At 37.4% G+C, this 25,247-nt stretch overlaps 2 protein-coding genes across 5 annotated transcripts; both read left to right on the top strand.

Annotated features, from left to right (window-relative positions):
* Positions 1–1,039: 1,039 nt before the first annotated feature.
* fdps (farnesyl diphosphate synthase (farnesyl pyrophosphate synthetase, dimethylallyltranstransferase, geranyltranstransferase)) lies at positions 1,040–5,921 on the top strand. 2 transcript variants are annotated; one of them, XM_067393352.1, is made up of 11 exons: positions 1,040–1,138; positions 1,449–1,604; positions 1,939–2,079; positions 2,178–2,258; positions 3,867–3,989; positions 4,378–4,466; positions 4,600–4,672; positions 4,746–4,823; positions 4,924–5,058; positions 5,154–5,392; positions 5,575–5,921. In XM_067393352.1, the coding sequence occupies exons 1-10, from the start codon at positions 1,136–1,138 to the stop codon at positions 5,352–5,354; spliced, it is 1,080 nt and encodes a 359-aa protein (XP_067249453.1). In that variant the 5' UTR covers positions 1,040–1,135; the 3' UTR covers positions 5,355–5,392; positions 5,575–5,921. The 2 variants fall into 2 exon arrangements, with proteins under 2 accessions (XP_067249453.1, XP_067249452.1); XM_067393351.1 differs by having other exon boundaries at positions 5,154–5,921.
* Positions 5,922–6,532: 611 nt separating this feature from the next.
* On the top strand, positions 6,533–23,894 carry rusc1 (RUN and SH3 domain containing 1). Of its 3 annotated transcripts, none has more exons than XM_067402943.1 (11): positions 6,533–7,174; positions 8,279–11,421; positions 15,876–15,995; positions 16,109–16,185; positions 16,352–16,369; positions 16,624–16,798; positions 17,151–17,256; positions 17,368–17,414; positions 18,846–19,605; positions 19,709–19,873; positions 22,077–23,894. In XM_067402943.1, exons 2-11 carry the CDS (start codon positions 8,364–8,366, stop codon positions 22,171–22,173), a joined length of 4,623 nt encoding a protein of 1,540 aa, XP_067259044.1. In that variant the 5' UTR covers positions 6,533–7,174; positions 8,279–8,363; the 3' UTR covers positions 22,174–23,894. The 3 variants fall into 3 exon arrangements, with proteins under 3 accessions (XP_067259044.1, XP_067259025.1, XP_067259034.1); XM_067402924.1 differs by having other exon boundaries at positions 22,048–23,894; XM_067402933.1 differs by lacking the exon at positions 16,352–16,369 and having other exon boundaries at positions 22,048–23,894.
* The last annotated feature ends 1,353 nt before the right edge of the window (positions 23,895–25,247 follow it).

The following is a 25,247-nucleotide window of genomic DNA, read 5'->3' as shown; positions in this document are numbered from 1 at the left end:
CATGATTGTATGATATTTAATGGAAAGTGGAAGTGACTGGAAATATTTTCTTTTAATTTTTTTTTTTTTTCTTGCCTTTAACCGGTAGACTAGAGGAAAATATGTTGAATGTTTTTGTTTTCTTTCTAATTATGTAGTGATTTTTTTTTAGTTGTATATGATAAATGTGTCCTTAAATGAAGATTACTGTTAATTACATATTAATGAATTGCTGTTACAAAACGTCTCTGTAGTAAAAATAAAAATGACTGTTACTTTACTGTTGCTCTGTTTGTACACTGTATCTCTCTAATGCTTTCCCTTTTCTAAGCCAACTTTTTGATCTTTATAGTAAGCACCTAGATTTTTATTTTTTTGAATCTCACTGATGAGTTGCAACAAATAAGTTCACACATATACAGTAATATTAGTGTACGGCCTATTAAAATTCACAAGCAAAAACAACAACAGAAAACATTGATACTTGGAAATATTTTAAACTGGCCCTATATAGCAGCATAGCATAAATTACAACAATGGAATAAGTGTTTTTGAGACATATAAACGTGGAAATGGCTGAGATTCACTGGTTTGATTTCACAAGTATAATTTTTGAACTGAAGAAGACAAGACAAAATTCTACAGTAGGCCTATGGTTGAGTATAAGATTAATGCATGCAGTTAAGAAACAGTGCAACATAACTAACAATTTGTGGTCTTTTTTTTTAAAGTAAGCGAAAAATACAAGGGATAAATGTATCACAAGAAAAACAGGAGAAGAAGCAATCTAGCAATGCTACGAGATAGTTTGCCAAATCTGATAGGCTCACCTGCATTCACTCCACCCTTTGCGTCGTGGATAGTCTCTTCTCATTGGCTAATTTCTCTAGAGCCCATCCTCGTTCGATCTCTTCAGCCAATGGATGTTCGTGATGTCATATGAGCTTTTGCGTACACGCCCCAACAGATCATGCGCAAAGCATTTCGGTACTTGAAGTTTAAAAATGGGGACTTCAGACCGAAACAAATGTACAGAAAAACTACAATATGTGGTACGCCTTCGGTCTAATGGGCCGTCTTGACTTTTCATACGGCAGGTGAAATAAAAGCTCACAGATATGTGTGTGTCAGTAGTTTGAGCAAGGACAGGTTCCCGATGGTAAGATAAAAGTAAACCTCTTATATTATAAAAGTGTACAGAGAGTCAATTAATCTTAAATACTAGGCTAGGCTATGCGAGTAATGTTCATACTGCTCTTAGCGAAGCTAGCAAAGTTTATGCGATCATGTTTACATCTGAGAGTTAACATTGCTTACGTTATGTTGAAGTCATTTTCTTGCCGTTATTCCCTAAAATGTTATATAATTAATTTGACTATGTGACACAGTACTCGTGTTGTCAAATGTTTGCCTATTTTTGTATTCATGTCTATGTCATTGCACTGTATTTGTGTGCTCCATCACTTCAGGGTGACAGCAGGTGCTGTAACGGTGTCCAGCAGAAAGGAAAGATGTTGTCTGATGCTCAGCTCTTTGATGGGGAGTTTGAAAAGCTGGTGTCTGAACTTACAGAGCAGGATTTCACTGATCCAGTTCTAACCGATGCCCTCAACAGACTCAGAGAGGTAGAGTAAACTCTCAGAAGATGACAGGCTGCTCTGGTTATTTAATGTGAAAAGTATTTTAAGAAGTATAGCATGTGACATCAGCAACCAAATGCCAATGTCATGGTGTCAGTACATAGACATATAGAACATGATAAAGTTAAAAAGAACAAATTATGCTTGAGACACACAAAGACTGGCACACAAAGCATCTGCAGTTTTAAAACTCCAGAACAGATCTTAAACAGACCTTAAAATTTCTGAAAATTCTCCGTCAACTCTGCATTGAATCTATTTTATTATTTGTCAGATTTGCATTTTCCTTTGTATTGTGAAATGTGTCATTTTTCTCTAGGTGCTTCAGTACAATGCCCCTGGAGGCAAGAGAAACCGAGGCTTGTCTGTGATTGGTTCTTTACGGGAGTTGGTCTCTCCCTCTGAACTGCCACCTGATGAAGTTCACAGAGCCCTTTTGGTTGGATGGTGCATTGAACTGGTGTGTGAAATTGATACTATTTATTGTGTTGCAAACAAACAAATAAATAATCAAATAAATAAAATAGTGCACAGCAGAACATTTTGATTTCTTCACAGCTTCAGGCATTTTTCTTGGTGGCTGATGACATCATGGATGCATCCATGACAAGAAGGGGTCAACCCTGTTGGTATAAGAAGGTAACTGATTAATGCTTGTTTTAAGATTTATGCTGATGATGGTGCTGTACAATTGCATTATAAGGAGTGTATATTGATAAACAAATGTGTATAAACTGACCCAATATAATTATATTCCGGTTTTTATCCATTAAAGAGGAATCGTTTTTTTTTTTATGTTTTTCTAGTCCTCCCATTACACATTATGAAAATACAATGATTTTCTACCATGTAACATTTTGTCCTCTTGATATTAAGCTGGAGATATGTGGATCATTGATAATAATGAAATGATTGAACTCAGCAAATCCTCAATTCCACGTTGTACCTATTTAATTTTTTTTTCCACACACAAGAATATTGATTATTTTTATTATTACCATTATTAAATTTTTACTGTTAAAGGCATAGTCCACCCAAAATATTCTGCCGTCATTCCAAACCTGCATGATTTTTTATTATTTCTTCTGTGGAACACAAAAGAAGATATTATGATGAGATAATTTTCATTTTGGGGTGGACTATACCTTTAATAACAATAAAAATATATTCTTATTCTTGTGTCTGAAAAGTTTTTGAAATGTGTACAGATCACGGGATTGACAATTAAAAATTATTTTAATGTATATTAGTTGTTTTAGAGGAATAAGTATTATAGGTAACACTTTACTTGAAGGGGTGTGCATACGCCTTCATAATCTTGACATGTCATGTGTCATGAATATGAAGGAGGTTTTATGCATGTTTATGACAACTGTCATTAAGTGTCATTCGCTCAACTATGTCATTTTTAATGCAAAGATGACATTGTTTGAGATGTCTTTGTTACGACAACTTGACATAAACCAAAACATCATAACCTGTCAGTGTCTTTGTCATGACAACTTGACATTAGCAAAACATCATAACCTGTCATAAACATGACATAACAGATTAATTATCAAACTTAAAAAACTACTTAGCTTTATGGGTTAACATTAAATTACATTATTTTGGTAACACTTCAGTATAGGGAACACATATATAAACGATTAACTATGACTTTTCCCTCAATAAACTCTCAATTTACTGCTTATTATAGTTAATTGTTAAGTTTAGGTATTGGGTAGGATTAAGACTGTAGAATAAGATTAAAAATAGTCATGACGCTGTTATAAAATTATTTGTCAGAGTATTGTCACTTAATGACAAGTTCAATTTGTACCACTGTACTTGAGCTCAAAATACATATTCATGACACTATTATAATGGCCTCATGACAGCCAATGTCAAAACCAACCACATGACAGTTTAATGTAATGTTAACCCATAAAGCTAAATGATGTCAAGTTGTCATGACAAAGACACTGACAGGTTATGATGTTTTGGTTTATGTCAAATTGTCATAACTCGGACATCTCAAACAATGTCATCTTTGCATTAAAAATGACATAGTTGAGCGAATGACACTTAATGACAGTTGTCATAAACATTCATAAAACCTCCTTCATATTCATGACATGTGTCATGTCAGTCTTATGCACACCCCTTCAAGTAAAGTGTTACCGTATTATATTTGTAAGTATAACAGAAGTGTATATAAGTTGAATGGAGTATTTAAAATCTTTGCATACTTCTTGAATTTGTCAGGAAGGTATTGGTCTGGATGCCATTAATGACGCTTTTCTCCTGGAGGGGGCGATCTACCGCCTTCTTCGCAGACATTGCAAAGGACAGCCCTACTATGTCCATCTGCTTGAGCTTTTTACTGAGGTAACACACCCAAAAGCTTCATTAATATACTATACCACATTTACACATATTTTAACTGTTCATACAAAGGTGCAAAAAAAAACTGTTTCTATCACATTAGCTTGGTATTGTTTAATAGATAAAGACTTGTGTGCTGTCTTAAAGGGATAGTTTACCCAAAAATGAAAATTCTGTCATTTACTCGCCCTCAAGTTGTTCCAAACCTGTATTCATTTCTTTGTTCTGCTATACACAAAGGAAGATATTTGGAAGGAATGTTTGTAATCAAGCAGATCTCACCCCCCAATGACTACCACAGTAGTCAAGAAAATACTATGGTAATCAATGATGACAGAATTTTCATTTTTGGGTGAATCATCCCTTTTAAACTCAATCTTTTTTCTTCAAGACCTCTTTCCAGACAGAGTTGGGTCAAGCTCTAGATCTGATGACTGCACCTCCGCACAAAATCGACCTTGATCGCTTTACTATGGAGAGGTGAGAAAATGAAGGTGTTAATGGAGCTGGACTTTTATTATTTACGGCACAGATAATTTAAATGCTTTTTATATATTTATATCTTATTATTTACCGATTTGCTATTGACTGATTTACAATGTATTTGCCTCAGGTACAGAGCCATTGTGAAATACAAGACCGCATTCTACTCGTTTTATCTCCCTGTGGCTGCAGCCATGTACATGGTGAGTTTTTCTTACATGTGTTTTGTGTATATTTTATGAAAAGAATTATATATATATTTTTTATTGATTACAGGCAGGGATTGAGAATGAGACTGAACACAACAATGCCAAAACAATTTTACTTGAGATGGGAGAGTTCTTTCAGATACAGGTATTAGTATAAAGCAACACTTTTGAAGCCTAGTATCCTCAATGGTATCAGATCAGATTGCAATATCTCGAAGCATTCATAACATGTTTGTCATTGACAGGATGACTACCTGGATTGCTATGGTGATCCTGCAGTGACTGGAAAGATCGGCACAGATATACAGGACAACAAATGCAGCTGGCTGGTGGTGACCGCATTGGGCATCATGACACCTCAACAAAGGGCAGAACTAGAGGTGAGAAAGTGTGGGACAGCTGAATGACAAACAAATATAATAAATGCAATAATATAACACATTAACAATTTTCCAACTTGTGTTCTTTCTCTCAGGCATGTTATGGGCGTAGTGATGCTGAAAGTGTTGAAAGGGTCAAGGCTTTGTATGATACTCTGGAAATGCCTGTCCGATACTATCAACATGAGGAGGAGAGCTATCACCGCCTTCAAAAACTCATCCAACTCCATGCCAAGAATCTGCCTCACGCTGTTTTTCTTAACTTTGCCAAGAAAATATATAAGAGAAACAAATGAGGTGTGGTTCAGAGTATTGGAGAGACTTGAAAAATGGAGTTGAGTATTTTTAGGCACAGTGGCTTGGGTCAAATAAATATGCAGTGAGGGATTTTAGTATTTTGAGTAAATATGAAAATGGTAAATTTTAACTGCACTTTAAATATATTGTCAGGAATTTAGATACATAAAAAAAAATCGTTATGTGTCATCATTATTTGTTTTTCCCCTTGTATTACAGCAAAAATGCAATCGGCTGATTCAGAGGTCAGGAATTGTACAGCAAATAGTACACATAGGCAACATACAACATCTGTCAGTGTTTAATTTTGAGGTACATATGTATAAACCATATATTTTCAACATCTGTGGACGAACTATAGGAAGAGTAAAGAAGGAATGGAAAAAAATATATAGACAAAAATAAGTAAATAGTTATAAAAGAAAAAATATTCTTAGTATGAAAATCAACAAACTGCTGATCCCAGTGTCCCAGTGGATAGATGCACATATTCGTTTGAAACATTTAATTTGATATTTAATAAGTTAAAGGATTAGTTTACTTTAAAATGAAAATGACCCCAAGCTTTACTCACCCTCAAGCCATCCTAGGTGTATATGACTCTCTTTTACCTGATGGACACAATCGGAGATATATTAATAAATATCCTGATGCATCCGAGCTTTACAATGGTAGTTAGCGGGTATCAACAAGTATGAGCTGAAGAAAGTGCTTCCTTCTGCATCCATCCATCATAAATATGTGCTCCACATGGCTCCGGGGGGTTAGTAAAGGCCTTCTGAAGCGAAGTGATGCGTTTGTGTAAAAAATATCCATATTTAACAAGTTATGAAGTAAAATATCTAGCTTCCACCAGACCGTCTTCCGTTTTTAAATTACGAAAAAGAAAAGTTTTACACTTTCTTTGCTGATTATGGAAGGCTGTCTGGGAAAGCTAGGTATTTTACTTCATAACTTGTTAAATGTGGAAATTTTTTTTTTTACACAAACACATCGCTTCATTTCAGAAGGCCTTTATTAACCCCTCGGAGCCGTGTGGAGTACGTTCATGATGGATGGATGTGGATGGGGAGACTATCTTCAGCTTCGTACTCATTAATTACTGCAATTATAAAGCTTGGATGTGTCAGGATATTTATTAATATTTCTCCGATTGTGTAAGTCAAAAAAAGTAAGTCATATACACCTAAGATGGCTTGAGGATGATTAAAGCTTGGGGTAATTTTCATTTGAATGTAAACTAATCCTTTAAATAAACAAAGAAATATCCTTGAGAAAACATATCTTCCCACACAGAACACAATGCTACTTAAGGGCAGTTTCATTCAGAAACCTAGCCTTTTTGTTTGTTTGTTTGTTTGTTTGTTTGTTGTTTGTTTTGTTTTAGTGAAACCTGTGACATTAACGGTTGTACTGCACATTTATAGACTACCAGAATGTCTGTCTAAGTGTTCGGTCAGTGATCATCAATCCTCATTATTACTGTATATTTGAATTACAGAAAGACAGAAATGTGCTTTTAATAAACAAATCTGATCAACGTCATTTTACTATGCATTTCTCTTTGTGAGGTGTTTGAATGAGTGTGTGAAGAGAGGTCTCGAGCCGCGCGCGCAGCACTCCGAACAGACGAGAGATGCTGCTGAGGGGTGTGGTCTCGAGGATGGGATGAGAGAGAGGAGGGGAGGGTTAGATGACGGAGCGATAGACAGCAGGAAAGAGAATAACGGCATATAATAATTTCAGAGTCATGGCTTGTGCAATGGAATAGAGATCGAGATCAAGAAGAACGCATCCATTATATCCTTCTGGAAATTGGGTAAATTCGTTTTTTGTTTGTATTACATTGTATGCTACATTTAAAGCGTTTTGTCTTATTACCGAATTTTCTGATTCTTTTCAGATTTGTTTTGCTTGTGAAGAAACACTTAGAAGCTATATCATAAGCCGATACGTTATTAATGTGAAATTTTAGTCTACTGTATTGATACTGTACCATTAATGTCTGCGGAGGAGGTGTCAACACAACTCGTATGTCATCTCATCTTGTAAGCTATTATTTTAAACCGCTCTTTAGATATTTAATATATTAGCCACCAACATTAAATGATACACAATGGTGTATTAGAGTACATGATGCTTATATATGTATTTATTATGAGTTTTTTTACTAAAGTGCTCGCTAGGCCTAGATTTCCATCCTCTGTATCCAAGGACATTGGGCGCGAGCAGTGCATTGCCCACGGTGTTTTATGAAGAGCGAAAACAGCGTTAGTCATTGCTATGATTTTCTGCTCCACATGGCTCCCGCAGAGAAAAGGCACAGATATTGTATAGAATAAAGAGATTTCTGGATATGTTAAGTCTACATTTTGCGACAGCACGTTCATTACCTTCCTTTATGTATGATAATGTTATGTTCTCTCTATGCATGTATTTAGATTATTATTCAAGAATGTAAGAACTGCGAGAATAAAAAAAAAAAAAAAATTCTGAGGCCATAGCTTTGGAGAATGCAATAAAAGACTATGAAAAGATGCTTTGATATTGATATAATAGGCCTACAGTATATGAAATAATGATACAAACACACTATTATGTGAATATGATTACAATTATGTATTATTTGTTAGACAAAATTGAATATTAGTATTGAGAATGCCAGCAATTGTAAAAAAAGAAAGAAAAGAAAAGAAAAAAAGGTGATGTGTACAGTAGGTACTTGTATTTCAGTACATATTTTTATGCTCTAAAAAACTGGAAATAATAATGATGTTCAATATTAGTCCAAGAAAGAGAAATACTTACCTATTAAATTTACCAAAGTATGCTACATTATGAAGAATTTTTGTCCCGCCTCTCAAGCAAGGTTTTTTTTTTTTTCTTTGTTTCTAAACAGAATCTGTCTTTTTTGATATTTCAGGTACTAACTAAATCCAAGATGTGACCCGATATGTTTACAAACTCCTTAGACAAACATTAAATCAGGATATAAAAACTATCCCACCATGCACCCCTCCTCTCGTCCCTCTGTGCCCCCGCGTTCCCGCAGGTTTGACAATAGACGCACAGAGGCAAAACCAAGCCAAGGGGTTAAGAGAGATGACAAAAATATGAACACAGCGTCTCCATCCCCTCGTCGTGGCACTCGGGGACCACCTGAGTCTTCCAGGTTAAAAGGCCCTGGTCAAGGTGCACGAGCCCCAGTGGTTCAGTCCAAACTGGTGCGGCCACAGAAGAATGGTGCTCACGCAATACCAGCAATCTCAAAACCAAAAAATGGACACACTGTATCAAACCTGGCCCCAGCAGTGGATCCAAACTGCAATGAGCCCAGCCTACCTTGTCTGTGTTGTGATGGCCATTCTCCTCAGGATAGCAACAGCCTTTTTAATCACAACCATAACAACAATAATACTGTAAACATCAGGCAACAAATGAAGCTACCGCCGCCGCCACCTTCTCAGAAGGAATTGGCTGTTCCAAAACAAGACATCAAAGAAGACGAGTGTGAGCCAGAAGTAAAGCAACCTCATCCCATCCCAGTAAAGGAGAGAGAAGAGGAAAATGGCAATGTGGATGAAAAAGAGGGTGGTGACCTCAAAAATGATGTCTGCAGTGTAAATGACAGTGTTGATGTGAATGGCAACGGCAATTGCGATGGTGACGATGACGAAGATGATGACGATGAAGATGATGATACTCTTGTCCCTTCTTCCTGCAATTGCCCAGAATCCATGCTAGATTTTTCCCTCACATCTTCTACCTCATCTTCGTCCACATCCATTAGCAGCTGCTCAGATCTGGAGTGTGACTGCCCTGATACATTTTCATTGTCATCACAGGACCAAGAGTCCACTGAAAGCTGTCCATCTTCTTGTACTTTGGTCTCCAATTGCCCTACCTTTCAGTCCAATGTCTTACCAATGGATCTCAACCTTTCTGCAAGATCGCCTTGCTCTTCTGATGAAGGCTATCCCTCTGCCCCTTGCTCTCCTTCTTCTGACTACACAGAGAGCAAGGTATCAGAAGAAGAAAAATGTATCAAAGTGGATCTCCTCCATTTTTTAGACTCCATAGAAGAGTTGGGCAAAATGGATCTGTTCTACCGCATTGTTAGGCTGGCACATTGGGAACTGGATGGTGAGCTGATTGTCAGAGATAGATTGGATCACCAGCAGAAGCTTCAGAGGGTCCACAAAGAGGTGAAGTTGGCATATCTTGTGAAACTTCAGGAGGAAGGGTTAGACTTTGACAATGAGGATATCACTGGAGTTTTGGATGAAATGGGCAACATTGATATTCCATGGAATTTGTATAAAAGCAACAAATCAAGTGACTCCCAGGAATTTTCTGATGCAGGGGTAGATCTGACAGCTCCTTCTGACCTTGATGAAACCCCTGCCTCTGATTCACTTGCTTCATCACCATTGGATCCTCCTCCCCGGCCCCCAAAGCCTCCAATGAGGCATGTGAGTGCTCACCTAGAATCACACACTTATGAGAACATAAGTGGACATACCTTCTCAGTCTCATCCACTGACGACACTACTCCTTTCTCTATAAGAGTCCCTGCTCCTACCTTGCCTGCATTGTCATCCTCACCCCCAGCCTTAAAACCTCCTGCCCTTCCTCCTCCTCCATCACAGCCTGTGCCCTACTTCTCCCTAAATACAGAAAGACCTACTCTCACTTCCCCCACCCCACCCATCCCTCCCCCAAGAAGACGTCATAAAGCCCGTCTAGAGGCTCTAAGGCTTGCTGAGCTTGAAAGAGAAAAGACTCCTCTGTCCCTTCCACCACCAACGTCCAGACCTCCTCCATTGCCACCTCCACCTGCAGTGTCCTCGCCTCCGGCTATTCCACCTCCACCATCACTCCCACCCCCTCCATCTTTTCATGCTCTGGATGTGGAAATCAGAAAGTTGCTTGCACTAGCTGGCCTCACCCAAGCTGAATTGCTTAAACTTAGTCCCGAGTTGGGTGTCTGCGTAGATGTAGTCCTGGAAAATGAGCAACAGCCAGTGTCTGATGTCTCTCAGATTGGAGATATCAGTGTAAACAGAACACACAAGGAAGATGGTGTAGATAAGGGGTTGCATTCCAGATTGAGTGAAGGAACCAGATTTGGGAAAGACAGGCCTACAGGTGTAGAGGAATTAGATACTCTCCGTGAAAAGGACGCTTCTAAAGATGAACAGAAAGAAGCAAACAGGACAACATCCTTCACAGAAATGGCAAGACGACGTAAGAGAAATGGTGGAAACTGTAATCATAGCTGCGGTTGTGGTTTTGGATCCAATGTTAGCCTGTCTCCCAACTCATATTACAGCACTGATCTTAGCAATACAAAAATCCCAAATGTTAGCTTTGGGAGTTTTGATTATTCTTCTATGATTTCAGACACCCCTCCTCCACCACCTCCACGACCATTGCCCCCTTGTCCACCAATTGTGTCCAATCCTCCTGAACTTCCCCCTCTTAAGCCATGTACTCTACCTGCCAATGCATCTCGCCCAGATAGATTTGACTGGCTGATAGCCTTCACCCCAGAAACAGAGTCGCCACCTCTTGAGATCCGAAAATTGTCCAATGATGGCACATTGCAAAAAGTCTCAACTTCAGGCTTAAAAGTGACAACCTTTAAAGAATTACGCAACAGAAGCAAACAGAGCTCCACACCAGCTCCTATTCAACCAGAACCCGATCCAACTGTCATCACCCCAGACCCTGATTTCCTGTACAACCTAAAATGGAGACGAGAGAAGAATGATGGGGATGGCTGGGAATATACTTCTCAAGCACAAGCCTCTTTTCTTCAGCCGCCACCCACTCCTGCCTCATTGTCCCTTTTTAGGGAAATGTGCCGCCTGAATATACAAGATGATTGCCCTGCAGAACCCAAAGTGTCCCAACAAATTAGCTGTTCAGTAAGCGAAGGCAGCCTTAGGACTATTTGTGATGAAAGAGATAAAGCTGTTCACACCAAAAAGATGGAAGTCGAAGATGAAGTGGAAGTTAGGGGAACGGCAGATGGAGCATGGACTTTGGAATCCAGGACAACAGGTAAAGTTGCACTTCATAAATTTATATGTTTTCTCTGACCACTTTTGTCTTAGAGGGTTCATCAACATCATAAAACAGTGCAAATTCAGTGGAATATCAAAGAGAAAGTAAAAGAACAATGGTCTGATGACAAGGAAAGTGGTGAGCCAAGATGAGAGTCACACAGGCAGATGGGTAGATGAATCAGCAGAGCAAGACTGGAGGGAATCTCAGAATGCAGCAAGCTTAATTCTCTGTTGTTTCTCATGATGTCACAAAGCCTTTTAATTATTCATCCTCTCAGCAGGCTAATTCCCGTTTTCTTTCATTCTCTCTTTCCTTGCCGTGCCACGCATTCTGTCATACTTTCTTCAGTCAGCCTTCCTATTTTTCAGTCAGTGTTTCTATTTAAGTTGAAGTCAAATTAATTGCCATTTCCCTTAAAATAATATTACCATTACAAATATTGTCTCATACTATAGTCATGATGCACATCACAAACCTTTCAGCCTCTGTCCTCAACCCTGCTTTGTCATCTTTCTGACATGCTTCGCTGTCTCCTTTTATTAATTTGATACTCCTATGCTTGTTATTCTCGCTTCTCATTATTTTCAATTTTCCATTTGCCTTTTTGCTGTGCTCCTTTCTGCACTGTTTATCTGCCAAATGGAAAAAGCAAATTTGCTTGGATCAGGTTACTTCACTTTTGACATCAGATATAAACGGCCTCTAATGTGCCTGTAAATTGAGTAGCAAATACATTTTAGGGAGCCCTCATTTTTGTTTACAAGGTTATCACATCACACAACTCTGCTAACCCATGCTTTGGCAATATTTGTGCTAGTCATCTTTTTCATGGATATTAGTATTTATGAATTTTGTTCTTCAAGTTGTGTGTCTGTTATCATTTTTGTTAGTAAATTGCTGTGAAACTTTACACCCTTTATCACTCATATTTGTGGCTTTGTCACATAGCACAAGAAAATGACCTTATGCCTTTAAGTGTAGGAAAGGTGTGACTCAGACCTTTACACCAATCACAGTACAGCAACAGGGAAACAGGAAATACTGAGTCAAACTGAATTCATTTGAGAGAGAGATATCGCCACATGTTAAGGTAAAGGAAAATGTTTTTTATGTGAGTAAATCATAATACTCTAGATGTATTGAATGTACTGTATGATGAACAATGTATACTTTTTGACTGAGGTTCAAAATGATTCAGTTTTTCAACACTTCAAACAACATAACATTGAAATGCAACATGCAATCTACTGATAAGAATCATAAAGTAATTGTGAGTATTGTGCATTTAAAAGAGCATATACTGAAACACTCAAGTCTTGTAGCTTGCCTTTAAATTCAGAGTTGCCATTGCAGGTGAAATGTGATCCTAGTGAAGCTCCTAGTGAGATTCTAGAGAGATAGTGCATGCTTTCCTGTACACAGTCAGATGTTGAAGGATCAGATATAGTGCTATTAGGCTTTGCACACCATATACTGCAACAGAAAATTGTAGGTTATTTTGAAGAGGATATTTTAGTAGCTAAAAAAAGGCAAATAAAAGATATAAGGGTGTGGCACATTAAGGGGCCATTTACACAACACCGTTTTCAAATAAAAACTGAAAACATTTTATGCATTTTGGTTGTTAATTTAAACTACAATGGCATTTTGGGGGCCTGAAATTCCAAACTTTTGAAAACCGATTTCAAAGTGCAAGATTTTGAAAACGATACCATTATCTCATCTCCATGTAAACTACAAAAATGCAAATATGTGAAAACGGTGACAGCATACACATGCATTACGTGTTCAGACTGTAGGCATGCATGTTTGTATGGTGCTCTGTAAAATAATGCGTATGTGCGCAGGCGAGTAGTCTTTCTTTACAAAGTGACATTGCCAACTACTGGCTGCATGAATAATACAGCGTTTTTAGTCGTTTTCTTGGATCCATGTAAATGGGGATCATTTTGATGACGTTGTCATTTGTACAAAGAAAAAAAACGTTTTAGTACATCATTGCCGTATAAATGTACCCAAAATTTTTATGAATTGAGAACTTGTATGTATTATGATACATATTTTCTTCAAACAGTGAATAATGTACATACTTTTCCCATACACTGTGGCGTGTTGTGCTGTGTTCTAATGTTTGCTCTTTAGCATATTGAATGTTTAAAGGAGTTCTCTATCATCTGTTTCATCATATTTACATAAGTGCATTCTCTCTTCTTTAAAATGACACTAACATTTTCCCATTCTCTCTTTTTCTTCCTCTTTCTTTACTGTTTGCTGTTTTTACCATTCTGCCCATCCTTTCGATTCTGAATCTTCTCCATTGTTATACTTTCATTATTCTTCACCCATAATGCTTCTTTTAAAGTGTCCTCACCTCCCCTGTCCCTTTCCTTGACCTCACCTTATTACCTGCACTCTGATCCCCTGTCACAAGCCTCCCAATGTTACCACACTGACACTAACAGGAATCATGCCGTGGCCAGCTGTGAGGGTTCCATAAACATCTCAAACCCGTTATGCATAAATTCCACTTTTGACTGCAGCAAAAATGACTATACCGACTCCCTGTACTGTTCAGGGACAGAAAACAATGCGTTTTTGTTCTGTAAACAAGACAATGACCTCAATGGTAACATGAATTCTCTGTACCACCGCTGTAATCATGCTGACAGCTTTCTAGATTCTTTATACATCTGTGGGCATGATCCCGACAACACAAAAACCAACTTCTGTTCTGTGTATAACAATGAAGTAGATTCAATCAGAAATGATGATTCACTCTACAGTGATGCCAGATACACAACAAATACCCTGAAGCTGTTCACTGACCCTGAACCACCAACTAACATTAACACACTCACTGAGGGCGACATAACACCATACAAAAACATTGACATGCAGGCTTACATTACTATGCGAAACCTCAAAAATCAGAGCTATGCGAACAAAAACAGCTATAAAGATGCCGACTCGCTGTTTGATTTGAACTCAGACAACGTTGATAACTCAAAACCACCAATCAACCCGTTTTATGACAGCAATGAAAACACAACGCAGAACAAACAGCAGCTTGTATCTTTCCCTGCCTACTACCTTTACCACCCCAAAAACTGCCCCTTGCATAAAGGCGCCCCACCACGGCTGTCCCCCGTAGGAGCGATCTCACCTCCCTACAGGTCCGGGCCTCCAGTTCCAGGCACAGATGTTGCCCGTCTCTGCTCACCCCTGTTCCCTCGCAGTCACACCCTTCCTGCCCTTGCTGCACCCCTCTACTACCCTTATCTGTACACTCCCCCTGTTCAAGCCCCTCTGCGGGAGCCTTCGGTTCCCATACTTCACTCTCAGAGTCCACCACCACTCACTTCGAGTAAGAAATCAGTGCATTCTCATTTCTCTCACTTTTCTCCACTTCTTTTCCAGTTCCTTTGATTGTGAAGCACTGTCTGTTTGTCTGTGTCTCATTCATATCCTGTGGATACTGTAGCACTGTCAGTGTCTGTGGCAGTGTGAAATATGTGGTTGTTCATTGCATGATGACATCAGAGCCTCTTTCTGAAAGCGATGATTTCATGTTATTTTTTACTGTTCAACTGTGTTCCTTTTTTCGTTCACTTGAAATTTAGTATTATAAATTCTGTAAATTAAAGCTACACTATGTAACTTTTGACTTTCCAGCGGTTGAATCACAATTGAATGGTGGAGGAAGATTGTTTTGGTAATTATGTGAGTTATACTTTGGCTTTACTATTCTATATGGATGAATCTGATGATTTAAGGCCATCAGACTGAAAGTATAGTGGAAACTATTATAACTCGACTAGTAGGTTATAAGACAAATAGACCAAAATAGGAACTGGTTTAGAGATTTAAAAAAAACTGTTTATGTAGCCTGACCTTCTTTCCTTTATTTACAGATATGACGTAAACACACACAGAATTAATGCCGGACATATGCAGTTTCACTCAATCTCTAAAATATAAATTAACATAGGCCAAAGCAAAAACGCTCATTATTAAAATTTTGTTTCAAACTAAAAAAGTTACATAATGTAGCTTTTTATATTTTAATATACTTGCTTTTTTTTTACTTATTCCTTTGCTTTTTGTGTTTATTTTTAATTTAATGTATTTTTTTTTTTTTTACAAATATCTTTTTATTTTTAAGAGATTAATGTTTCTTTTCTTTTTTTTTGCTGCTCTGCATGTTTTGTTTTTCACTTACCTTATGGTAATGCATGTGATAAGCCCAAATATGTCAAATCAGATCCAAATATGTCTCAAATGAATAAATATCTTTTATAATTTATTCATGAATATTTGTATGAGATCTATATATGTTCCTCACAAACTGCTGTCATGTACTGCACTGGATGACTCAAGATCAACTGTAATACATTATCTTCTGTTAATTGAGTTTCTAACCCCACCCTGATTTCTTTTCCTCCTAATAGCTGTCCGCAGCTTCTCATTTGCCGGCTCTGAGCAGAAGAACAAGGCCTGGATGGGAGATGATGTGAGAACTTCACTGAGTGCTGAAGGGCTGTCTTCTGCATGCCTGCAAGAAAAGAAAAGTAATATAGTATTGTATACCTCATGATTATAAAAAGGTGGTTCATATTTATCTTTATTTTTCAATTTTTAAAAAAATAAAAAAGTTGTAATTGTATGTGTTTTTGCCACACAGCTCTTGTCAATTCAGTCAGTGTGGCAGTGGAGGCCATTTTGGCTCAGTTCAGTTCGTCCAGGACTGTTGTACAGAAGGTCAGTTTTGTGCCAACTTTCATTTTCAAATTTGGCATCATTAACCCCACTTTAGTTTCCCACAGGAATAAAAGCCTTTGAACTAAAATTAGTAAATCCCTACTTGTTTTTTCCCCTCTCTCCATGCCACTTCCATGCACTTGGCTTATCGTTTTTCTTTCTTCAGTTTTACTCGGTAAATAAGGTACATCAAAGTCCATGAACATGAGCTTTGCAAATAACTTATTTGCACACTAACCTCATGCACCTTTTCACCTCTTTCTCCTATTTTTTGCTCTCTCTCTCTCTACCCTTTTTTATTCATTTGAATACTTTAAATATCCTATATCTCTTTTTTCCCATTGCTTTGCACATTTTTTTTTCTTTTCTCTGCTTGTCTCTCTCCCTTTCTTTTATCTGCCTATCCTCCACTGCCCTTTTCTTGACATCTGTTGACAGACTCTTTCTGGAGACAGCAGTGTAAATCCCTCTCTGGGTCGTCTGGTACTGCAGTGCCTTTGCCCAGCCCTGCGCAGCCTTCTCTGTGATGGACTCAAGCCCCACCAGAGTGACCTCATTGCAGGCAGAAGGCCTAATTCACCCTGGGGATTGGTTCAGGCCTCCACCAAACCAGGTACAAGACATCTTGACCTGGATTACTAGACAATTACCTTCATTAAATATCTCATGTTATATTCTGCCTCTCTTTCTCTCTCCTCTTCTACCTCTCATGATCCAACTTGATTTATTCTCTTTTTTTCTGGCACCGTGAATCCCCGCAGTATTGACTCATGCATCTCTGTCATACTTACAATCTTTAAATATTCCTCAATTCTCTCCCTCAGTGTTTTTTGTTTTTTTTGCTGCTCATATTCATTGTCTCAGCATGATATACATTCATTATGTTGCCCTTCCTAGCGTTTTAAAATAAACAATGAGTTTCTTAAATGCTAAAATGTCTCTCTTCGTTTATGGTGCTCTTTCAGGTCCGAGCACACAGGCTTTGCACAACCTCCAGACTAAAGTAGCGGGGCTTCCCCAGCTTAAGCAGAGCAGACACAGGTTCAACGCCTTCCTGTTTGGCCTTCTCAAGTAAGGCAGAATTTTTCTCATCCTAAGTCCATCTAAGATTTAATTGCCAAAATGACTTATGTGAATAATAATTGTCTCTCTCTTCTTTTCCTCTTCTACTCTCTCATGTAGTGTCAAGCTTCTGGATTACTGGCTTTCACATCTGCAGTCCTGCAGTGGTAAGTGTTCATATTTACTGTTGTTCTCTAGTGGTCCTTGCTGGAAAATCCATCTTAAGCTAGTTTTTGGACCAGCAACAAATTAGTTACAGTGACGGATAGTAAAAAAACAAACATTACATTTTTATTTTCTAAAAATCATTTCACATTGATCAAAATGTAATAAGAGCAATATGCAAATGAGGTAAAAACGGCACCCATAGAATTCTGCAGTGACGACATTATTGTAGCCCAACCAGGAAGTTTGCATCACCCTGATGCCCTCAACAAAAAAGCAATAGGATTTTTTAACTGGCTTTTGGATTACCACAGAAAACCAACAAAAGGCATGATTCTTATTTGTTTTGTTCATCAAGATAATATTCATAAATTAACTTTTGTGAATTTTGAGGCCTAATTACAATCGCCAGAATTAAAAAGCTAAAGTTATAAACGAACTACACCACATTCACATGACTTCCCCTTCTCCACCACTTCCAATGACTCTTTCGAACTTTCTTTAAAATCTAGAAGTTGGAAAGTTTGAGTTAGAATAGTTTTTAAGAACGTGAGTATAAACACAATGTGGCAGCAAACGCAGACTATAGAACCTCTGTATCTCCAATTTAGCCACTTGTTAACAAATGCTTTTTTCAAGACATGTAAAAGCTCAAATAAATCACAAGTGGGGTATTACTGATATGTATGTTTTGTGCCATAGAATAAAATGTAAAAGTATATTGAGCTTGTGTTTACCACAGACCTTATTTCAGGCATTTAATGGCACAGTATGTATGATTTTTGCATTAAAATGTCCAAAAACCACTTGTGTACTTACATTATCCCATATATTTCCAACATTTAAATCTAGAGAAATTTGCAATTTTAACCAGTGTAACATCCCTCCTCTTTGCCTTGTTACCCCACCATTTAATTTGACAAATAAACTGACATGTTGAAATTAAGCATTAAACATTATTACTTGTGGCTAATTCAATAGAATTAAATAAAAACATGTGATCAAATGTAACGGTTATAAAACTTTATTTCATTACCTCATTCATGAACATGATTTGTGAGTCCATTGGACTGACTTCCATCGGCTGTGGAGGTGAAGATTTCCCATCATTCCCCGCTCCTTCACAGCATCATCAAGCTACGCCTTTGTTATTGTTTTGAATATGCGACCTCTAGCGGCGAAACCAAAAACCGAATCGAAAAACCCATTGATAGTGCAACTGGAAGTTTGAAAATACTAACTCATTTCCAGGGTTTTTAGGAAAGGTCACTGTAGTACCATTTAAGATCTTTACCAGTGACCAGATTTAAATGTTTAAATAGTTTTTATTTATTTGAATAAATCCTGTAATATTTTTTTTAATAATAATAATATATTTTATCAACTTTTTTTAAAATAATAATAACTGTAATAACTTTTTTACTGTCCCGCAGATGTGTTGGAGACATATTATCGCCCCGCTTCCTTCATGCGTCTGTCACTCACTTCTTGCCAGCCTCTTTTTGAGGAGCTTCTCCTCCTACTGCAGCCTCTCTCTCTTCTGACCTTTAACCTCGACCTGCTATTTCAGCATCACCACCTTGACCCCTCGTCCCCAACTCTCACCCCAGCCAGTCACACATCTGATATATATAGCCCGCCAAATGAAGACTTCAGCTTCCACTTGTCACCCAAGGGGATTTTCCAAGGAAGTGGCCATAATCTTGGAAGCGTGTTTGAGCAAGACCATGGCAGTTTGGGTTTAGACACCAACCCTAATTCAGGTCTCACAAGTCATGTTCTTGATGTGTCAGCCTATCGCAATCCAATTTCGCTGTCATCAAGCATCACCAAGGAGGAAGCCAATCCGCCATTGTCATGGTTTAACGGGAATGAGATCTCGGCACCTCTTAATGCCGGAAGCCTTTCCCAGCAGGCAGGCCAGGCTCTTCAGCAAGGGTGGGGGGCAGTGATGCGTTTGGGGGAACGTTTAGGGCAGAACTTTGGTTTGACCACTAACACAGAGGATGTTAAAGGTCCTAACTCACCAGATGACTTCAAGACAGGCTTCTCACTGAACCCAAAAAGTCCAGCTGAAAACAGGCAACAAACAAGAGAGGATCTTTCCTTGTGGGATAGTGGAGCAGCTGTTCCCTGGGGTCTGGGACGGCTCTTTGGAGCTTCTAAGAGCCCCAACAACCCACCAATAAGCAGGTTTGATGATGTTTTTTAAATGTCAGTTTAGTTTGTTTTCAGATGTGTCAGGTTTATTCATGTGCATATTTTTATTCTCTTCTATGCTGTTACTCTCACATAGGCGTCCATCTCAGTGGCTCTCCCCTGGCGCATCTGTCCTTTCTCGCATAGTGAATCTTGGCCAGGGTTCTCCGCCTGAAAAGAAAGAGCTCCAGAGAAGCAAAGATAAGGAAGAAGATGAAAACGAAAAGATTAATGAAACAAGAGATCAGCCAAAGCCCCTGAGGTAAAGTTTCCATTAGATTATTCACATTTATCTTAATACATTTACATTTATGCATTTAAAGGTGCAATATGTAATAATTTTGCAGTAAAATATCCAAAAACCACTAGGCCAGTGTTATATATTTTGTTCACTTGAGTACTTACAATATCCCAAATGTTTGCATCTATTTGTAAATCGTGAGAAAATTACACTTTTAACCAAGGATTCGGGACGTGTGAGGGAGTCACCTGTCAATTGCGTCATACCTGTGTTACCCTCGGTTTCCGGTTTTATTTTGTAGAAACCATGGAAACACCAATATTACATGTTTTTACATGTTTTAATAGACAAAGGAACAACTATTTTGATATATTTATAGACAGAAAATGAATTGTTGTTATATAGCTCAACACGTTTAGTCTTTGTTTAAATCTAATTTTCTTGATTTTTTTTTTAGTACCATGCTTTACTCTGCCTCAGAGAAAAACACTATTTTGTGTAGCTAACATGCATAAACGTATGCAGCTTTATTTTTAGTAACAGTAATACAGCATTTTCTCCATCATACAATATGTTTTAAAATGAATTGCATGCCATTTATCAACACAAGCCATGCCGCATTTATTAATATGATATTAAAATCGATCTAGCTTACTTCAGTGTGTCAAACAAGTGTCTCACAGCAGCCGTCGAGCGAATGTACAGAGTAACGTTATAACATCATTTTCAACACTCTCAGACGTATCTAATATGATAAACAGAGCTGCATTACCTCATACTCATGACCGGAATAGCGGAAGCGGCGCCGACGACTGTGTCATAATAAAAGTTCCTCTGCTTGTGAGGTGTGTTTTGCGCAATCGCTCCAGTGGCCTCGTTCAGCTCCCACAACACTCGGTCCTGTTCTGCTTCATTCTACAGTAACGTTAATAATCACATGATTTCTTCCGGTGTCCTATCCCAATTCTTTTCCACCGGCCGTTGAGGTGACCACATGTCCCAAGATTCCGCGCTCAAACTTGGCGTCATCAAGCTACGCCTTTGTTTTGAATAGGCCTCTAGCGACCTCTAGCAGACAGAAAATATTACATATTGCACCTTTAATGAGATTAATGTTCAAACCTTTTGGGTCTTTTTTAAGTGCTTTTTGTAGGGTTTTTGGTATTTAGGTATTTTTTTAGGTAGTATTTTTCTATTTATTAATAAACTAATTATTTAATTAATTCAGAAATACTTAAAATACAAAAAAACAACACTTACAGTATGATATTTCATTATATTTGCAAAACAACAGCTTTTTACTTATATAACATATACACTGTATTTAAATATATAATGTGTACACTCGTGTGTTCAAGGTGAAAGGAAAATATGTTATTACTTTACACTACATTTTAGAGTCATTAAGTATGATTTATTATGGATAATTTTTGTATGTCATTGACCCATAAAGCAAAGTCTGTTTTGTCTTTTTGAACCTTTTGCTCAGTGTTATTTTAATTTTATATACTATTATAGTTTTTATTAATATTTTAAATAAGCTTTTATTTTTATATTTTCTATACTATTGTTAGTATAGTTTAGTTTATTTTATGTTCTTTTGTCATTTTTATTAGTTTTTGTTTTTAAAAATATTTCTAAATAGTTTATTTTTATTTCAGTTTTAGTTTAGTTTTATTTCAGTTAGTTGTTAGTTGTTAGTTATTTATTTCACTCATCTAATATTTATATTTTATAGTGTTTCAGCTTTATTTCAAATAACAAACATGTTTTTAGTAGTTTTAATAATAATAATAGCGCCTTTCCTGAGCTCAAGGATGCTTAACAATAAAGAACAACAACATGACAATCCTACAGTCAGTCATATGGACAATGGACATTTGTCCAGTCCAGAACAAGAGCCAAAGCGGTTTCGTATAGCAGTTATATAAAATTGTGCAAAACATTCAAATCTATAAAGAAGAGTACAGCATTGTGTGCAGACAGCAGAAAGGTATAGGCATACAAACCCAGTGAGCAGTACATGAGGCGATTACACACTATGACTGATAATATTGGAAAAACAAATAGGTTTTGAGCTGAGATTTGAATTCATAGATAGAGGTTTTGTTGTTATCGTTGATTTTAATTAATTACGGCATCACTGCTGCTATTACTGTCAACAATGTGCTGGGTCTTGTTCTCTGATTCATCAGGGTGGTCAGAACTCTGTGTGATCACACAGGCACTGGAGCCGAGCTGAGCTTCAGGAAGGGGGAGGAACTTGTTCTGTTGGGAGGTGTGGACCACGACTGGATTCGATGTCGTCAAGGTCACAATGAGGGCCTTGTTCCCATTGGTTATGCTTCACTTATCATGTGACTTATCTTTAATTCTGCCTGTATGTTTGTGTGAAAGAATATCAGGGGATAACATACAAGGAAAAAGAGACCATATATAGACGTAGTTATTAGTAGCCGTGTTACATGTTTATCTGTTTATCTCTGACCCTCGTTGCCTGGTTTGTGATGTCTGGAATATTTTCTGTGATATATAGAAAACAACTCACTATAAATTACTGTATAAATCATCTATATATAAATATATTTAGATTTTACAAAGATAGATAGACAGGTAAACAAGAAATGGGTAATGAATAAGTATCAAGTTTAAGAAAAAATAATTGTATTTATTATTAGGTGTTCTGCCATAAAGCTCACAAGCTTACTTAAACAGCTCAGCGCAAAGTTATCAAATATGTATATTCGTAAAAAAGCATTTCATCATAATTTGAACCCCAATAAACAACCAATATGCATATGCAGCTTTTTTTCATGTAAAACCCCTTGAATTTCTTGTCATATCATCAGCCCATCAATGTTTTATAAAGATAAGCACGAGTTCATCATTGCAAAGGCATGAGATTTGGTTATTTTGGGGCTGCATTAGTGCATAAATCAAAGATTTACTCAAGTTAACTCTTTAGTTTATTATACAATTATTATTTTTTTTATAATTATGAAGCTATTTAATAAGGATTTACTGACTAGTGATTAAATAAACTAATTGTCAAGCAATTCAGAATATAATTTATTTTATTCCTCAAAATATTAATAATTTGTTCTCCTAATTTGTACAGCAACAATTTAATTTTGATGTTGCCTGAAGATTCCCTAATATACACCCTTTTATTATCTCACTTCCTAGAAAAAAAAGGAAAAAATATCCTTATTTTGAATTTTTTTTTTTTGACCAACATTATTATTGTCTTATTGTTATTATCGTAACTCTCAATGGTAACGGTCAAATATATTAGCGTGGTAGTGTGTAGATGATTCTTTTATCTTTCTTACAGTGTGATGGCTAATGTGGTAAGATCTGTATCACCATGAGCTTGATAGTGACTATGCATACTCTGTACTGTACTGTTTATGAGGCTTGTTGCTGGGGAAACCATGTATGATCGATAGCATTAACGATTATCTTTTGAATGGATATTCTGCATCAGTATAATACGTTGAATCAGGGGGTTACATACTAAACCTGCATGAATGTGTATGAATGTGTGTAGCAAATGTAAGGTAATAATCATCGATACAACTTATTTGTGAGCACGGACACATTCACTCAAGATAAAAACGCTTCATGCTAAAGGCGTAGGCCAGGATTTTAGTGGCTGTAGTGGGATAGGTGATTTAAATTAGAGCTTGCGTATTCTTGTTCATTAAATGGCCCTCTGTGTTTCTCACAACTGAATGCTCATGTGTAGTATACGTTTTTGTCACACCTCTGGCTTGGCACTGCTTCCAGCCGAGCTGCTAATAAAAAATATATTAGACAAAATGAAAGATGAATCTTGTCATGGTAACATGACAGTCCGCATGGAACACAGCTTTGTTCATTACACCACATGACCCTCCGGACGATTCCATCCAATTGCAGAAAAGCAGCCGGCTACAGTAGCAACTGAGCACTGAAAGAACTGAGCATTCACATTACTGTATGTATAATGTATGAAAGCTTAAAGGGATAGTTCACCCAAAAATGAAAATTCTGTCATCATTTACTCACCTCCAAGTTGTTCCAAACCTGTATACATTTCTTTGTTCTTCTATACACAAAGGAAGATATTTGGAAGAAAGTTTGTAACCAAGCAGATCTCGCCCCTCAATTGACTAACATAGTAGGGTAAAAAAAAATACTACGGTAGGCAATGGGGGCTGAGATCTGCTTGGTTACAAACATTCTTTCAAATATCTTCCTTTGAAGGTACAATATGTAAATTTTTGCAGTAAAATATCCAAAAACCACAAGGCTAGTGTTATATATTTTGTCCAGCTGATTACAAACAATATCTCTAATGTTTTCAACTACTTATAAATCATGAGAAAATCCCCATTCTAAACAGTGACACGGGGCAGTGCAGTCGCCTGTCAATGACGTCAGTTAACTTTGTTACCGCCTTTACTGACGTAGAAACCACATGACAACAGTACCGTGGACAAATGCGGAAGTAGTGTCTAGCAAACCACTAGCTTGCTTCAAGCAAGTGTGTTACTTATTTATGGAACATAATTACTGTTTACCATCTGCCGCTGGTTCTGTCGACAAGGACAGCTCCCGTAAACTCATGACCGGAAAAGCGGAAGCGGCGCCGGCGACTGTGTCATAATAAAAGTCCCGCTGCTCGTGAGGAGTGTGTTGATCAATCGCTCCAGCTCCTCGTTCAGCTCCCACAACACTCGGTCCTGCTCTGCTTCATACTACAGTAACGTTAATAATCGCATCCACGAACATGAGTTCTTCCAGACTCCAATCCCTATTCTTTTGCACCGTCCTTTGAGATGGAGACCACATGTCCCAAGTTTCCGCTCTAAAACTTGGCGTCATCAAACTACGCCTTTGTTTTGAATAGGCTTCTAGCGACCTCTAGCGGAAAAAAATATCACATTGTACCTTTAAGTACAGCAGAACAAAGAAATGTAGGTTTGAAACAACTTGGGGGTGAGTAAATGATGACAGATTTTTAATTTTTGGGTGAACTATTCCTTTAAAATTTATACTTAATGTTTGGGATTTATGTATCTGAGTTTGTCAGGGACAATTTGTACTGTTTTTAGGATGTAGTTTAGGAGGTATATTTTAAAATATCTGAGACAGAACTCCTTGAAAAGATAGCTTTGTAATTGGCTTGAGCTTTAATGTCCCTGTTTTAAAAAGAAAGAAAGAAAAATATAATAAAATGTTATGGGTTGAGAGTTAAGCAAGCAGCAAGTGTTCGGTAGAAAATCATATTTAGTGTCATTTAGTCTTACCTCACAGGGCAAACTGCAATGATGCATGACTTTAATTCTTTTCTTTTCTTTTTTATCATATTATTTTTCTTGTAGCTGTTATTTTTCATTATATCTGTGCA

This window comes from Chanodichthys erythropterus, chromosome 2 (assembly GCF_024489055.1).
Source record: "Chanodichthys erythropterus isolate Z2021 chromosome 2, ASM2448905v1, whole genome shotgun sequence".
NCBI lineage: Eukaryota > Metazoa > Chordata > Actinopteri > Cypriniformes > Xenocyprididae > Chanodichthys > Chanodichthys erythropterus.
Note: the sequence above shows the minus strand (reverse complement) of the source record. Positions and strands in the feature narration are given on the sequence as shown.

Excerpts from the sequence above, each read along its gene's own strand:
- fdps (XM_067393352.1), top strand. Across the intron at positions 2,259-3,866 it reads AACCCTGTTGGTATAAGAAG|GAAGGTATTGGTCTGGATGC; the intron begins GTAACTGATTAA and ends TGAATTTGTCAG. Across the intron at positions 5,059-5,153 it reads AACAAAGGGCAGAACTAGAG|GCATGTTATGGGCGTAGTGA; the intron begins GTGAGAAAGTGT and ends TCTTTCTCTCAG.
- rusc1 (XM_067402924.1), top strand. The coding sequence starts at position 8,364 with ATGCACCCCTCCTCTCGTCCCTCTGTGCCCCCGCGTTCCCGCAGGTTT. Across the intron at positions 16,799-17,150 it reads TCAGGCCTCCACCAAACCAG|GTCCGAGCACACAGGCTTTG; the intron begins GTACAAGACATC and ends GTGCTCTTTCAG. Across the intron at positions 17,415-18,845 it reads ACATCTGCAGTCCTGCAGTG|ATGTGTTGGAGACATATTAT; the intron begins GTAAGTGTTCAT and ends ACTGTCCCGCAG.